The sequence below is a fragment of the Phyllobates terribilis genome, unplaced genomic scaffold, assembly GCF_046119375.1.
Source record: "Phyllobates terribilis strain yellow unplaced genomic scaffold, ASM4611937v1 Scaffold_1653__1_contigs__length_236462, whole genome shotgun sequence".
NCBI lineage: Eukaryota > Metazoa > Chordata > Amphibia > Anura > Dendrobatidae > Phyllobates > Phyllobates terribilis.
In genome coordinates, this window is record NW_027364413.1 from 213,666 (window position 1) to 226,106 (window position 12,441).

The following is a 12,441-nucleotide window of genomic DNA, read 5'->3' on the forward strand; positions in this document are numbered from 1 at the left end:
AGAGACGCAGACCGCCGGGGCGAGAGAAGCAGACCGCCGGGGCGAGAGACGCAGACCGCCGGGGCGAGAGACGCAGACCGCCGGGGCGAGAGAAGCAGACCGCCGGGGCGAGAGACGCAGACCGCCGGGGCGAGAGAAGCAGACCGCCGGGGCGAGAGACGCAGACCGCCGGGGCGAGAGACGCAGACCGCCGGGGCGAGAGAAGCAGACCGCCGGGGCGAGAGACGCAGACCGCCGGTGCGACAGTCGCAGACCGCCGGGGCGAGAGACGCAGACCGCCGGGGCGAGAGACGCAGACCGCCGGGGCGAGAGAAGCAGACCGCGGGGGCGAGAGAAGCAGACCGCCGGGGCGAGAGACGCAGACCGCCGGGGCGAGAGAAGCAGACCGCGGGGGCGAGAGAAGCAGACCGCCGGGGCGAGAGACGCAGACCGCCGGGGCGACAGTCGCAGACCGCCGGGGCGAGAGACGCAGACCGCCGGGGCGAGACACGCAGACCGCCGGGGCGAGAGACTCAGACCGCCGGGGCGAGAGACGCAGACCGCCGGGGCGACAGTCGCAGACCGCCGGGGCGAGAGACGCAGACCGCCGGGGCGAGAGACGCAGACCGCCGGGGCGACAGTCGCAGACCGCCGGGGCGAGAGAAGCAGACCGCCGGGGCGAGAGAAGCAGACCGCCGGGGCGACAGTCGCAGACCGCCGGGGCGAGAGAAGCAGACCGCCGGGGCGACAGTCGCAGACCGCCGGGGCGAGAGAAGCAGACCGCCGGGGCGAGAGACGCAGACCGCCGGGGCGACAGTCGCAGACCGCCGGGGCGAGAGAAGCAGACCGCCAGGGCGAGAGACGCAGACCGCCGGGGCGACAGTCGCAGACCGCCTGGGCGAGAGAAGCAGACCGCCGGGGCGAGAGAAGCAGACCGCCGGGGCGAGAGACGCAGACCGCCGGGGCGACAGTCGCAGACCGCCGGGGCGAGAGACGCAGAGCGCCGGGTCGACAGTCGCAGACCGCCGGGGCGAGAGACGTAGACCGCCGGGGCGAGAGACGCAGACCGCCGGGGCGAGAGACGCAGAGCGCCGGGGCGAGAGAAGCAGAGCGCCGGGGCGACAGTCGCAGACCGCCGGGGCGAGAGACGCAGACCGCCGGGGCGAGAGACGCAGACCGCCGGGGCGAGAGACGCAGACCGCGGGGGCGACAGTCGCAGACCGCCGGGACGAGAGACGGAGACCGCCGGGGCGAGAGAAGCAGACCGCCCGGACGAGAGACGCAGACCGCCGGGGCGACAGTCGCAGACCGCCGGGGCGAGAGACGCAGACCGCGGGGGCGACAGTCGCAGACCGCCGGGACGAGAGACGCAGAGCGCCGGGGCGAGAGACGCAGACCGCCGGGGCGAGAGACGCAGACCGCCGGGGCGAGAGAAGCAGACCGACGGGGCGAGAGAAGCAGACCGCCGGGGCGAGAGAAGCAGACCGCCGGGGCGACAGTCGCAGACCGCCGGGGCGAGAGAAGCAGACCGCCGGGGCGAGAGACGCAGACCGCCGGGGCGACAGTCGCAGACCGCCGGGGCGAGAGAAGCAGACCGCCGGGGCGACAGTCGCAGACCGCCGGGGCGAGAGAAGCAGACCGCCGGGGCGAGAGACGCAGACCGCCGGGGCGACAGTCGCAGACTGCCGGGGCGAGAGAAGCAGACCGCCGGGGCGAGAGAAGCAGACCGCCGGGGCGAGAGACGCAGACCGCCGGGGCGACAGTCGCAGACCGCGGGGGCGAGAGAAGCAGAGCGCCGGGGCGAGAGATGCAGACCGCGGGGGCGAGAGACGCAGACCGCCGGGGCGAGAGATGCAGACCGCGGGGGCGAGAGACGCAGACCGCCGGGGCGACAGTCGCAGACCGCCGGGGCGAGAGACGCAGACCGCCGGGGCGAGAGACGCAGACCGCCGGGGCGAGAGACGCAGACCGCCGGGACGAGAGACGCAGACCGCGGGGGCGAGAGAAGCAGACCGCCGGGGCGAGAGACGCAGACCGCCGGGGCGAGAGACGCAGACCGCGGGGGCGAGAGACGCAGACCGCGGGGGGCGAGAGACGCAGACCGCGGGGGCGAGAGACGCAGACCGCGGGGGCGAGAGACGCAGACCGCCGGGGCGAGAGACGCAGATCGCGGGGGCGAGAGACGCAGACCGCCGGGGCGAGAGACGCAGACCGCCGGGGCGAGAGACGCAGAGCGCCGGGGCGAGAGAAGCAGAGCGCCGGGGCGACAGTCGCAGACCGCCGGGGCGAGAGACGCAGACCGCCGGGGCGAGAGACGCAGACCGCGGGGGCGACAGTCGCAGACCGCCGGGACGAGAGACGGAGACCGCCGGGGCGAGAGAAGCAGACCGCCCGGACGAGAGACGCAGACCGCCGGGGCGACAGTCGCAGACCGCCGGGGCGAGAGACGCAGACCGCGGGGGCGACAGTCGCAGACCGCCGGGACGAGAGACGCAGAGCGCCGGGGCGAGAGACGCAGACCGCCGGGGCGAGAGACGCAGACCGCCGGGGCGACAGTCGCAGACCGCCGGGGCGAGAGAAGCAGACCGACGGGGCGAGAGAAGCAGACCGCCGGGGCGAGAGAAGCAGACCGCCGGGGCGACAGTCGCAGACCGCCGGGGCGAGAGAAGCAGACCGCTGGGGCGAGAGACGCAGACCGCCGGGGCGACAGTCGCAGACCGCCGGGGCGAGAGAAGCAGACCGCCGGGGCGACAGTCGCAGACCGCCGGGGCGAGAGAAGCAGACCGCCGGGGCGAGAGAAGCAGACCGCCGGGGCGAGAGACGCAGACCGCCGGGGCGACAGTCGCAGACTGCCGGGGCGAGAGAAGCAGACCGCCGGGGCGAGAGAAGCAGACCGCCGGGGCGAGAGACGCAGACCGCCGGGGCGACAGTCGCAGACCGCGGGGGCGAGAGAAGCAGAGCGCCGGGGCGAGAGATGCAGACCGCGGGGGCGAGAGACGCAGACCGCCGGGGCGAGAGATGCAGACCGCGGGGGCGAGAGACGCAGACCGCCGGGGCGACAGTCGCAGACCGCCGGGGCGAGAGACGCAGACCGCGGGGGCGACAGTCGCAGACCGCCGGGACGAGAGACGCAGACCGCGGGGGCGAGAGAAGCAGACCGCCGGGGCGAGAGACGCAGACCGCCGGGGCGAGAGACGCAGACCGCCGGGGCGAGAGACGCAGACCGCGGGGGCGAGAGACGCAGACCGCGGGGGGCGAGAGACGCAGACCGCGGGGGCGAGAGACGCAGACCGCGGGGGCGAGAGACGCAGACCGCCGGGGCGAGAGACGCAGATCGCGGGGGCGAGAGACGCAGACCGCGGGGGCGAGAGACGCAGACCGCGGGGGCGAGAGAAGCAGAGCGCCGGGGCGAGAGACGCAGACCGCCGGGGCGACAGTCGCAGACCGCCTGGGCGAGAGAAGCAGACCGCCGGGGCGAGAGAAGCAGACCGCCGGGGCGAGAGACGCAGACCGCCGGGGCGACAGTCGCAGACCGCCGGGGCGAGAGACGCAGAGCGCCGGGGCGAGAGACGCAGAGCGCCGGGGCGAGAGACGTAGACCGCCGGGGCGAGAGACGCAGACCGCCGGGGCGAGAGACGCAGAGCGCCGGGGCGAGAGAAGCAGAGCGCCGGGGCGACAGTCGCAGACCGCCGGGGCGAGAGACGCAGACCGCCGGGGCGAGAGACGCAGACCGCCGGGGCGAGAGACGCAGACCGCGGGGACGAGAGACGGAGACCGCCGGGGCGAGAGAAGCAGACCGCCCGGACGAGAGACGCAGACCGCCGGGGCGACAGTCGCAGACCGCCGGGACGAGAGACGCAGAGCGCCGGGGCGAGAGACGCAGAGCGCCGGGGCGAGAGACGCAGAGCGCCGGGGCGAGAGACGCAGAGCGCCGGGGCGAGAGACGCAGACCGCCGGGGCGACAGTCGCAGACCGCCGGGGCGAGAGAAGCAGACCGCCGGGGCGAGAGAAGCAGACCGCCGGGGCGACAGTCGCAGACCGCCGGGGCGAGAGAAGCAGACCGCCGGGGCGAGAGACGCAGACCGCCGGGGCGACAGTCGCAGACCGCCGGGGCGAGAGAAGCAGACCGCCGGGGCGACAGTCGCAGACCGCCGGGGCGAGAGAAGCAGACCGCCGGGGCGAGAGACGCAGACCGCCGGGGCGACAGTCGCAGACTGCCGGGGCGAGAGAAGCAGACCGCCGGGGCGAGAGAAGCAGACCGCCGGGGCGAGAGACGCAGACCGCCGGGGCGACAGTCGCAGACCGCGGGGGCGAGAGAAGCAGAGCGCCGGGGCGAGAGATGCAGACCGCGGGGGCGAGAGACGCAGACCGCCGGGGCGAGAGATGCAGACCGCGGGGGCGAGAGACGCAGACCGCCGGGGCGACAGTCGCAGACCGCCGGGGCGAGAGACGCAGACCGCGGGGGCGACAGTCGCAGACCGCCGGGACGAGAGACGCAGACCGCGGGGGCGAGAGAAGCAGACCGCCGGGGCGAGAGACGCAGACCGCCGGGGCGAGAGACGCAGACCGCGGGGGCGAGAGACGCAGACCGCGGGGGGCGAGAGACGCAGACCGCGGGGGCGAGAGACGCAGACCGCGGGGGCGAGAGACGCAGACCGCCGGGGCGAGAGACGCAGATCGCGGGGGCGAGAGACGCAGACCGCGGGGGCGAGAGAAGCAGAGCGCCGGGGCGAGAGAAGCAGACCGCGGGGGCGAGAGAAGCAGACCGCCGGGGCGAGAGACACAGACCGCCGGGGCGAGAGACGCAGACCGCCGGGGCGAGAGACGCAGACCGCCGGGGCGAGAGACGCAGACCGCCGGGGCGAGAGACGCAGACCGCGGGGGCGAGAGACGCAGACCGCCGGGGCGAGAGACGCAGACCGCCGGGGCGAGAGACGCAGACCGCCGGGGCGAGAGAAGCAGACCGCGGGGGCGAGAGAAGCAGACCGCCGGGGCGAGAGAAGCAGACCGCCGGGGCGAGAGAAGCAGACCGCCGGGGCGAGAGAAGCAGACCGCGGGGGCGAGAGACGCAGACCGCCGGGGCGAGAGACGCAGACCGCCGGGGCGAGAGACGCAGACCGCCGGGGCGAGAGACGCAGACCGCCGGGGCGAGAGAAGCAGACCGCCGGGGCGAGAGAAGCAGACCGCCGGGGCGAGAGACGCAGACCGCGGGGGCGAGAGACGCAGACCGCCGGGGCGAGAGACGCAGACCGCCGGGGCGAGAGACGCAGACCGCCGGGGCGAGAGACGCAGACCGCCGGGGCGAGAGACGCAGACCGCCGGGGCGAGAGACGCAGACCGCCGGGGCGAGAGAAGCAGACCGCGGGGGCGAGAGACGCAGACCGCCGGGGCGAGAGACGCAGACCGCCGGGGCGAGAGACGCAGACCGCCGGGGCGAGAGACGCAGACCGCCGGGGCGAGAGACGCAGACCGCCGGGCCACGCCTGGAGAGTACGAGGAAAGTCAGAAGTCGCACTGCAAAGAAAAGTCCAGAACATCGGAATATGCCAGAATGTGGAATCCTCCAGTCACACCCAGAGCAGCAATCACATCAATGATTGTACACAGCTCTCCTCCATCTCTTCATCAATTCACCCACAATGCTAGGTGGCAAAAAGCTACGGGTGTGACCGCAGCTCTGGAGGTGACTGGAGGATTAGACATGATGTAACAGCAAAATAGTGACTGCAGCTCTGGAGGTGACTGGAGGATAAGACCTGATGTAACAGCAGAATAGTGACTGCAGCTCTGGAGGTGACTGGAGGATAAGACCTGATGTAATAGCAGAATAGTGACTGCAGCTTTGGGGGTGACTGGAGGATAAGACCTGATGTAATAGCAGAATAGTGACTGCAGCTTTGGGGGTGACTGGAGGATAAGACACGATGTAACAGCAGAATAGTGACTGCAGCTCTGGAGGTGATTGGAGGATTAGACCATGAGACGTGTGCTTCCTCTGTGGGGGTCCGGCTCCCCGCATACACTACATTGTGGACTCTGGTGGGATCGGACACCTTGGCCCGGCTGCAGCTGTGCAGAGCTGTGTTCTACCTACGGGGGATTGTTTGCTGCCAGGACCCCCGTGTCCAGCTCTGGTAGTCCTTGGAGGTAATGGTGGACGCTCGGACAGGTGTGGGGCAGCTGACTAGTCCTGGTGGTCCGGCTCTGGTGGTCCTTGGAGGTAATGGTGGACGCTCGGACAGGTGTGGGGCAGCTGACTAGTCCTGGTGGTCCGGCTCTGGCGGTCCTTGGAGGTAATGGTGGACGCTCGGACAGGTGTGGGGCAGCTGACTAGTCCTGGTGGTCCGGCTCTGGTGGTCCTTGGAGGTAATGGTGGACGCTCGGACAGGTGTGGGGCAGCTGACTAGTCCTGGTGGTCCGGCTCTGGCGGTCCTTGGAGGTAATGGTGGACGCTCGGACAGGTGTGGGGCAGCTGACTAGTCCTGGTGGTCCGGCACTGGCGGTCCTTGGAGGTAATGGTGGACGCTCGGACAGGTGTGGGGCAGCTGACTAGTCCTGGTGGTCCGGCACTGGCGGTCCTTGGAGGTAATGGTGGACGCTCGGACAGGTGCGGGGCAGCTGACTAGTCCTGGTGGTCCGGCTCTGGTGGTCCTTGGAGGTAATGGTGGACGCTCGGACAGGTGTGGGGCAGCTGACTAGTCCTGGTGGTCCGGCTCTGGCGGTCCTTGGAGGTAATGGTGGACGCTCGGACAGGTGTGGGGCAGCTGACTAGTCCTGGTGGTCCGGCTCTGGCGGTCCTTGGAGGTAATGGTGGACGCTCGGACAGGTGTGGGGCAGCTGACTAGTCCTGGTGGTCCGGCACTGGCGGTCCTTGGAGGTAATGGTGGACGCTCGGACAGGTGTGGGGCAGCTGACTAGTCCTGGTGGTCCGGCTCTGGCGGTCCTTGGAGGTAATGGTGGACGCTCGGACAGGTGTGGGGCAGCTGACTAGTCCTGGTGGTCCGGCACTGGCGGTCCTTGGAGGTAATGGTGGACGCTCGGACAGGTGTGGGGCAGCTGACTAGTCCTGGTGGTCCGGCACTGGCGGTCCTTGGAGGTAATGGTGGACGCTCGGACAGGTGCGGGGCAGCTGACTAGTCCTGGTGGTCCGGCTCTGGTGGTCCTTGGAGGTAATGGTGGACGCTCGGACAGGTGTGGGGCAGCTGACTAGTCCTAGTGGTTCGGCTCTGGTGGTCCTTGGAGGTAATGGTGGACGCTCGGACAGGTGTGGGGCAGCTGACTAGTCCTGCTGGTTCAGCCCTGGTGGTCCTTGGAGGTAATGGTGGACGCTCGGACAGGTGTGGGGCAGCTGACTAGTCCTGGTGGTCCGGCTCTGGCGGTCCTTGGAGGTAATGGTGGACGCTCGGACAGGTGTGGGGCAGCTGACTAGTCCTGCTGGTTCAGCCCTGGTGGTCCTTGGAGGTAATGGTGGACGCTCGGACAGGTGTGGGGCAGCTGACTAGTCCTGGTGGTCCGGCTCTGGCGGTCCTTGGAGGTAATGGTGGACGCTCGGACAGGTGTGGGGCGCCTGGCGAGTCCTGCTGGTTCGGCTCTGGTGGTCCTTGGAGGTAATGGTGGACACTCGGACAGGTGTGGGGCAGCTGACGAGTCCTGGTGGTCCGGCTCAGCAGGGGGAGGACGACATCTGGTCGTAGTCAGGGCACTTCAGCAGCGCGGGGTAGTTGGAGTTCAGCGGCAGCGAGGCCTCACTGGAGAGATCGGAGGGGCTTCGGCCCCTCACCCAGGCCTCGGGGTGCAGGAACTGGCCGGAGTAGTCGGAGCAGTTGCTGAGCCGCGGCCGGTAGTATCCGGGGTGCGGCCGGTAGGCGTCCTCCGCCGTGTACCGCTTCATGAACAGATAGACGGACATCACCCCCGCACTCTGCGGAAGACACTCCGTTATTACAGGCTCACCGCTGCCGTACAACTACCCCCATCATCCGCCACCTACCTCCGTCAGCAGGAAGGAGATGGCAGCGAAGGCGAAGGACCAGCCGTACTTGTAGCTGAAGATGGAGTCAGGGTCCCGCGGCCGATTCAAGACCTCATCATTAATGCTGGAAATGTAGAGAACCAGGCCGACCACCAGCGAGAGACCTGCGGGGCAAGAGCGGCCCGTGAGACATCACTGACAACAGAGAGAGACCTGGGGGGCAAGAGCAGCCCGTGAGACATCACTGACAACAGAGAGAGACCAGGGGGCAAGAGCGGCCCGTGAGACATCACTGACAACAGAGAGAGACCTGGGGGGCAAGAGCGGCCCGTGAGACATCACTGACAACAGAGAGGGACCTGGGGGGCAAGAGCGGCCCGTGAGACATCACTGACAACAGAGAGAGACCTGGGGGGCAAAAGCGGCCCGTGAGACATCACTGACAACAGAGAGAGACCTGGGGGGCAAGAGCGGCCCGTGAGACATCACTGACAACAGAGATAGACCTGGGGGGCAAGAGCGGCCCGTGAGACATCACTGACAACAGAGAGAGACCTGCAGGGCAAGAGCGGCCCGTGAGACATCACTGACAACAGAGAGAGACCAGGGGGGCAAGAGCAGCCCGTGAGACATCACTGACAACAGAGAGAGACCTGGGGGGCAAGAGCGGCCCGTGAGACATCACTGACAACAGAGAGAGACCTGGGGGGCAAGAGCGGCCCGTGAGACATCACTGACAACAGAGAGAGACCTGCGGGACAAGAGCGGCCCGTGAGACATCACTGACAACAGAGAGAGACCTGATGCAAGAGCGGCCCGTGAGACATCACTGACAACAGAGAGAGACCTGCGGGACAAGAGCGGCCCGTGAGTCATCACTGACAACAGAGAGAGACCTGCGGGGCAAGAGCGGCCCGTGAGACATCACTGACAACAGAGAGAGACCTGCGGGGCAAGAGCGGCCCGTGAGACATCACTGACAACAGAGAGAGACCTGGGGGGCAAGAGCGGCCCGTGAGACATCACTGACAACAGAGAGAGACCTGGGGGGCAAGAGCGGCCCGTGAGATATCACTGACAACAGAGAGAGACCTGCGGGGCAAGAGCGGCCCGTGAGACATCACTGACAACAGAGAGAGACCTGATGCAAGAGCGGCCTGTGAGACATCTCTGACAACAGAGAGAGACCTGCGGGGGGCAAGAGCGGCCCGTGAGACATCACTGACAACAGAGAGAGACCTGCAGGACAAGAGCGGCCCGTGAGTCATCACTGACAACAGAGAGAGACCTGCGGGGCAAGAGCGGCCCGTGAGACATCACTGACAACAGAGAGAGACCTGGGGGACAAGAGCGGCCCCGTGAGACATCACTGACAACAGAGAGAGACCTGGGGGCAAGAGCGGCCCGTGAGACATCACTGACAACAGAGAGAGACCTGGGGGCAAGAGCGGCCCGTGAGACATCACTGACAACAGAGAGAGACCTGGGGGACAAGAGCGGCCCGTGAGACATCACTGACAACAGAGAGAGACCTGGGGGACAAGAGCGGCCCGTGAGACATCACTGACAACAGAGAGAGACCTGGGGGGCAAGAGCGGCCCGTGAGACATCACTGACAACAGAGAGAGACCTGCGGGGGCAAGAGCGGCCCGTGAGACATCACTGACAACAGAGAGAGACCTGCGGGACAAGACCGGCCCGTGAGACATCACTGACAACAGAGAGAGACATGCGGGGCAAGAGCGGCCCGTGAGACATCGCTGACAACAGAGAGAGACCTGGGGGGCAAGAGCGGCCCGTGAGACATCACTGACAACAGAGAGAGACCTGCGGGGCAAGAGCGGCCCGTGAGACATCACTGACAACAGAGAGAAACCTGCGGGACAAGAGCGGCCCGTGAGTCATCACTGACAACAGAGAGAGACCTGCGGGGCAAGAGCGGCCCGTGAGACATCACTGACAACAGAGAGAGACCTGGGAGACAAGAGCGGCCCGTGAGACATCACTGACAACAGAGAGAGACCTGGGGGGCAAGAGCGGCCCGTGAGACATCACTGACAACAGAGAGAGACCTGCGGGGGGCAAGAGCGGCCCGTGAGACATCAATGACAACAGAGAGAGACCTGCGGGACAAGAGCGGTACGTGAGACATCACTGACAACAGAGAGAGACCTGGGGGGCAAGAGCGGCCCGTGAGACATCACTGACAACAGAGAGAGACCTACAGGGCAAGAGCGGACCGTGAGACATCACTGACAACAGAGAGAGACCTGATGCAAGAGCGGCCCGTGAGACATCACTGACAACAGAGAGAGACCTGCGGGGGGCAAGAGCGGCCCGTGAGACATCAATGACAACAGAGAGAGACCTGCGGGACAAGAGCGGCCCGTGAGACATCACTGACAACAGAGAGAGAACCTGCGGGGCAAGAGCGGCCCGTGAGACATTGCTGACAACAGAGAGAGAGCTGGGGGGCAAGAGCGGCCCGTGAGACATCACTGACAACAGAGAGAGACCTGCGGGGCAAGAGCGGCCTGTGAGACATCACTGACAACAGAGAGAGACCAGGGGGCAAGAGCGGCCCGTGAGACATCACTGACAACAGAGAGAGACCTGGGACAAGAGCGGCCCGTGAGACATCACTGACAACAGAGAGAGACCAGCAGGGCAAGAGCGGCCCGTGAGACATCACTGACAACAGAGAGAGACCTGCGGGACAAGAGCGGCCCGTGAGTCATCACTGACAACAGAGAGAGACCTGCGGGGCAAGAGCGGCCCGTGAGACATCACTGACAACAGAGAGAGACCTGCGGGGCAAGAGCGGCCCGTGAGACATCACTGACAACAGAGAGAGACCTGGGGGGCAAGAGCGGCCCGTGAGACATCACTGACAACAGAGAGAGACCTGGGGGGCAAGAGCGGCCCGTGAGATATCACTGACAACAGAGAGAGACCTGCGGGGCAAGAGCGGCCCGTGAGACATCACTGACAACAGAGAGAGACCTGATGCAAGAGCGGCCGTGAGACATCTCTGACAACAGAGAGAGACCTGCGGGGGGCAAGAGCGGCCCGTGAGACATCACTGACAACAGAGAGAGACCTGGGGGGCAAGAGCGGCCCGTGAGACATCACTGACAACAGAGAGAGACCTGCGGGACAAGAGCGGCCCGTGAGACATCACTGACAACAGAGAGAGACCTGATGCAAGAGCGGCCCGTGAGACATCACTGACAACAGAGAGAGACCTGCGGGACAAGAGCGGCCCGTGAGTCATCACTGACAACAGAGAGAGACCTGCGGGGCAAGAGCGGCCCGTGAGACATCACTGACAACAGAGAGAGACCTGCGGGGCAAGAGCGGCCCGTGAGACATCACTGACAACAGAGAGAGACCTGGGGGGCAAGAGCGGCCCGTGAGACATCACTGACAACAGAGAGAGACCTGGGGGGCAAGAGCGGCCCGTGAGATATCACTGACAACAGAGAGAGACCTGCGGGGCAAGAGCGGCCCGTGAGACATCACTGACAACAGAGAGAGACCTGATGCAAGAGCGGCCCGTGAGACATCTCTGACAACAGAGAGAGACCTGCGGGGGGCAAGAGCGGCCCGTGAGACATCACTGACAACAGAGAGAGACCTGCGGGACAAGAGCGGCCCGTGAGTCATCACTGACAACAGAGAGAGACCTGCGGGGCAAGAGCGGCCCGTGAGACATCACTGACAACAGAGAGAGACCTGGGGGACAAGAGTGGCCCGTGAGACATCACTGACAACAGAGAGAGACCTGGGGGCAAGAGCGGCCCGTGAGACATCACTGACAACAGAGAGAGACCTGGGGGCAAGAGCGGCCCGTGAGACATCACTGACAACAGAGAGAGACCTGGGGACAAGAGCGGCCCGTGAGACATCACTGACAACAGAGAGAGACCTGGGGGACAAGAGCGGCCCGTGAGACATCACTGACAACAGAGAGAGACCTGGGGGGCAAGAGCGGCCCGTGAGACATCACTGACAACAGAGAGAGACCTGCGGGGGGCAAGAGCGGCCCGTGAGACATCACTGACAACAGAGAGAGACCTGCGGGACAAGACCGGCCCGTGAGACATCACTGACAACAGAGAGAGACCTGCGGGGCAAGAGCGGCCCATGAGACATCGCTGACAACAGAGAGAGACCTGGGGGGCAAGAGCGGCCCGTGAGACATCACTGACAACAGAGAGAGACCTGCGGGGCAAGAGCGGCCCGTGAGACATCACTGACAACAGAGAGAAACCTGCGGGACAAGAGCGGCCCGTGAGTCATCACTGACAACAGAGAGAGACCTGCGGGCAAGAGCGGCCCGTGAGACATCACTGACAACAGAGAGAGACCTGGGAGACAAGAGCGGCCCGTGAGACATCACTGACAACAGAGAGAGACCTGGGGGGCAAGAGCGGCCCGTGAGACATCACTGACAACAGAGAGAGACCTGCGGGGGGCAAGAGCGGCCC

General features: G+C 66.8%; 1 protein-coding gene across 1 annotated transcript; it reads right to left on the reverse strand.

Annotated features, from left to right (window-relative positions):
* Positions 1-7,399: 7,399 nt before the first annotated feature.
* LOC141245018 (voltage-dependent calcium channel gamma-5 subunit) lies at positions 7,400-8,115 on the reverse strand (the record flags this gene model as incomplete). The annotated part of the gene is made up of 2 exons (XM_073669031.1): positions 7,400-7,900; positions 7,970-8,115. Coding segments are annotated over 2 exons (404 nt in total), but the record flags the coding sequence as incomplete, so codon positions are not given.
* Positions 8,116-12,441: the final 4,326 nt, after the last annotated feature.